Source organism: Aptenodytes patagonicus, chromosome 26 (assembly GCF_965638725.1).
Source record: "Aptenodytes patagonicus chromosome 26, bAptPat1.pri.cur, whole genome shotgun sequence".
Lineage (NCBI taxonomy): Eukaryota > Metazoa > Chordata > Aves > Sphenisciformes > Spheniscidae > Aptenodytes > Aptenodytes patagonicus.
Window position 1 is genome coordinate 2138863 of NC_134974.1, and position 4550 is coordinate 2143412.

Below are 4550 nucleotides of genomic sequence, written 5' to 3' on the forward strand. Positions count from 1 at the left end.
GGTTTCTGTACAAGCCGTCTGACTCTGTAAATCCCAACTGAGACCCTTAGGAATGGCTCGCTCAGCTCAGCGCAGGGGACGTGAAATACCATCAGCATTGCCCGACACGAGCCCTTCCAGCTCCGACAGTCAGCTGCTGGAACGTCCCAGAGACAGTGACCTAGGAAATCAATGAAGCTCAGCGTGGTCAGTGCTCCTCGGCGTTGCTCAGTTCCTGGAGGGATTAAGCCTTTACAAATGTCTGGCCTCCCAGGAAAGGCAACTCGGAGCGTACAGCAAACCAATAAGGAAAGCTCCGTTCTCCAGGGAGAAATGCAAAAGACGCAGCCAATACTCTGCAGGCTTGTGGGCGGCAGGGAGCCTGTTAGCAGTGTAATCATAGAACTCAGTTCTAATCACAGGTACATTAACTTCACTGCTATCAAATGCAGTTGCTCCAGATTTCAACAGGAGCAATGAGACCACAGTCGCTTTTGAATTCCTGTGTGCCGCACTGGCTTCCCATTCATATTAGAGTGTGTGGTGAATTACAAGCAGGAAAAACTATACACATCTACTTCCCTGCCCTTGAATTCAGTAAAATGCACATTAAACCTTCAGCGTGGTAATAAGTCCCTCAGCCATAATAAGCAGAGCTGGGCTCGGACCGTTTTCTGTGTTTTACTGTGTGATGAAGATCCCTGAGGCGTCACAAATTCACGCTCATGTCAGCAGTTTTACACACACAGAATCCACAGTAAATACATGGTTATTACCTTTTTGTGTTGTGGATTGTGGTCCCACCTAGGACGATCCGGACCCCCGGGTTGGTGCGGTTAAGGTTATAGACAGTCAGCGCCTCTTCGTAAGTTGCCCCTCCAATGATGAACACGATAATATCTTGGGGCCTGCAATAAAGATGCAAATGTTGAGACGGGATCAGACAAAACACAAGGATAAATCCTGTACCTCTCATGGGCGCTGAGGCAACGATGATGTTCATTTCTCTCCCCAGACCATGTCTCATTTCTGTCATAAGCTGGGCTCACGACTGACAACAATGTGTAGCCCATTAAATCGCTTTTAAAACATTGTCTCTCCTAAACATTTACACAATGTGCTAATGGTCCTTAAAAGCCTCCTCAGCAACACCCACACGCTGCATCCCTGTGGAGCTCCACCATGACACGTACGCCAATGTTTAATGCATGATCGAGACACTGCTGCGGCTGTTAAATTAAGATCAATTCAGGAGTCAAACGAGGACAACAGTGGTGCTTCAGACCTCTTGGGCTTGGTTTGAAGGGCACGGATCAGCTGCAGTTTTGCTGGCTTTTTACAGAACTGCTGGGATTTACGCAGAATTTTTACCTCTGAGGTTACATTCCCTAGCCAGCCTAGAAATACAGGATGTTACAGAGAAGTAGCGTGAGGGGAGAGGGGGGGAAGGAGGGAAGTGCCTTCATCCGACAAAATACAAAACCAGCCATATGCCCCGCACATTCTGCTTTCAAAGGAAGGCTGCACTTTCCTTGCACCACCCTCCCCAGCCACTTAGGTTTTCCACTCTCAGGGACAGCAGAATGTGCTTGCAACCCGTAAATCAGCTCTGCCACCATCTACAAGCTGAGAGAACAATTTCTGCAGAATCTACAGCGAAAAGGTGTGGATCACATCCTGTCAGTCATCTGCTTGAGTCAGAGCAGTCAAGTCTCGACACAACTAACTTTCTGTTGTGGTCTCAAAACTCATCTCTGCTTTCCAAGCAGGTATTTCGGCTACAATACAGCTGCGTGCTGCAGTGGTGGAAGCAGCAGGCATTCATCTGCTCTGCCTGTGCAAGCTCTGGATCAGTGACAAAGCAAATGGAGCATGAGACAGGGATGACCCCGGAGTGCACCTAGTCTCTGTGCCTCTGGTTCCTCCCTGCTGAGAAGCCAACCTGCAAAGCCCTCGACACCTGTTACTGTCCAGGGGAGCAACACGCGCATCGGAAGGACGAACATCGAGGACTTCTTCCTTGGCATCACTGAACAGGCAGTACTACCAAGAGCAAAACTGCTTCTGCCGTCAGAATGGGACACTGGCTCAGAACAAGCGTGTTAGCCACCAGATCCGCGCAACTGCCTCCCTGCCCCTGGAGAGGGTGCAGAAAGGTAAGAAAAATTCAGGGAAAAGATGAGCCCACACCCCTTCCCAAAGTGATCTTTGTTACCGATAACCTTCCAAATCGTAAGTATTTTCAGAAAGTTTGGGTCAGGTCTGCATAAGATGATTTGGACAGACAAAAGGAGATTTCAGAGATGCTTTAGAAGGTGGCGGTAGTCTCCCTTTGTGGGGTGGAGAGGGAATACCGCAGCCTCGATGCCTGGAACGTGGGAACCCCATCATTTCAGGCACACCCTCTGGTGACACACAGCATTGCTAATTCAACAACAAAGTCGTTGCATTCAATACAGTTCCTCCGCAGGTACTATACAACTTGTTATCCATGGGAACTATAATAATTCTAATAATGGCCAAGACTTCCAGCTGCAGTTTGCTGCACAGCTTCCTTGGAAAGAACAAGGCTCAAAGTGGAACCCTTTGTAGAGAAGTCCGCAATAGTGGAACATGCTATATTAGATGCCTTACGCCTGCGCTCTCTGGACAGAGCGACAAGTTTTACCCTGCATGTGATTCACCCCTTCCAGCCGGGAGCAGAGGTGTAGGCAGTGCTGCCCTCGGGATTTCAGCAACGCAGTCTGTGCTGTCTTCACTTCCCTCCCAGAGCCCCAGGAGTCGGTGTGCTCATCTCTCCCTGCAGAGCTACACAGTGTCCCCTGCACGGGAACAGCCTGTGAAATCTTCTGCACTGCAGCCTTAAGATAAGCAGGTTATATATAGCAACCGCACATTCAGGCTGTGCAGGTTCAAACATCTCACTGAGGCAGACAGAGGTTTTTGCACCCTAGTGACAACACAAGTCACTGAGCCAGCCCCAGAGGACAGAAGAGTGCTGCACCTTGTCTTTTTAGGCATACGGCTTTGGAAACTAGGTGCAAACGTGCCCGAGTCTTTAGGGGGTGGAAATCAAAGGAAAGGGAACGCACAGCAATGAAGTAATCTGATAAGCCACTGTCAGTTGTCAGAAAAAGTATACCTAAGGTCTCTACAGACCCACTTTTATCGTGATGCATGTGCCAAGTAGGCCATGCCACACTTCGCTTCTTAGGTTGAGAAAGCTGCACCTCCCCAAAGCCCAGTAACTCAGTTAGGACCTTTAGGGTTAAAGTACCGTTACTAACTGGATCACTGGAGCAACAAAGAAACAAACCAGGTAATTTCTTACCAAGCAGTCTTGTGTAGACTGAAATCCACAGGATCAGTCTCCTGGTACCATCATTTATGCATTTTTGGTTGGAACTATCAGAGACCTAAGGAATTTAGATGCCGAAGTCGTGTGGCTAGCTCCCATATACTCCTCTGGAATACCTTAACATTTACCAGCCTTTAAATTTGCCATCAGCTTTCACTGTCACCGTGACACCAGCCCTGCAAACTCACATCACTGATGCACTTAACAGTCCCTGAAGTCAGGGCTATGCAATGCTTGGTCGCAGCTTTCTCCTAAGAGTGAGTTAGAGTTACATTAATTAGTCTAACAAGATGCTGGATCCCCACAAATGAGGGTGAGACTGTGCGTTGTCAGCCTGGTCACTTCATCAACTCAAGGCGTAATTGAAGATTACATCCACTGGAAGGGAAACCGTGTGTTTCTTGCTTATGCAAAGCCCAGATGCAGAGGAGTTTGCTAGTTTCTCAACCCCGGGCTCAAGAACAGAAAAATACCTTGTGAAGGCATTTACAGCTGTCTTAAAACAGGTTTGAAAAAGATAAAGTGCGTTTTGAATCACGTCAGGTTAAGGAGGAACTAAGTACACACAGGAGAAGTTAGCAGCAAGTCATGAAACCCTTCCCGCCTGTACTCTTCCCTCCCACTCCTCCACTAGCTGTTAAGTGAAAGCAGTCTCACACACAGCCTGTCAGGTACGGCCACGTTTTATGCAACACTGATGAGGATTACATATGTCATCAAATTGGTAAGGCAAATGGGTCGGAACTAAGGAGGGATACAAACCCTGTGAATGGAAGTTTAGAATTTTCTGATACATATTGTTTTCCTTGCTGCTGTGTTTAGAAGACCCTCTCACGGCACAGAATTCCCCTGTGCTAGGTGCTGTACAAAACAAGAATAAGAAAATGGTTCCTTTGCCCTTTAAGTCATTTCTGTACTTTTTACGAAGCAGCTGGCACTATCCAACTCGGGAGACTAAACGGCCCAGTGATGCCATCACAGACCGCAATAAAATTTCTCTGCCATCCTCAATCAGTAAGTCTGGGTTACACCCTGTGCACGGCTTTGTCACTGCGTATTAGCAGGTTTTGTTGTGGTGGAGAATCTTTGTACGAAGAGAGGAATAGATCGACTGATACCCAGAGAAACCTACACTAAAAAGATGTCAAACAGCGAAATCCAGAAAGGAGGATAATCCAAACAGACCCAGCATGGGAGAGCTGGTATCTGCACT

The 4550-nt window shown here is 47.8% G+C and overlaps 1 protein-coding gene across 1 annotated transcript in view; it reads right to left on the reverse strand.

Annotated features, from left to right (window-relative positions):
• Positions 1-4550, reverse strand: part of VPS45 (vacuolar protein sorting 45 homolog) — a 30118-nt gene that overhangs the window by 9763 nt on the left and 15805 nt on the right. Inside the window, exon 14 of the mRNA XM_076360161.1 lies at positions 756-887. Within this exon, the coding sequence (XP_076216276.1) occupies positions 756-887 (132 nt within the window). The remainder of the gene's footprint in view (positions 1-755; positions 888-4550) is intronic.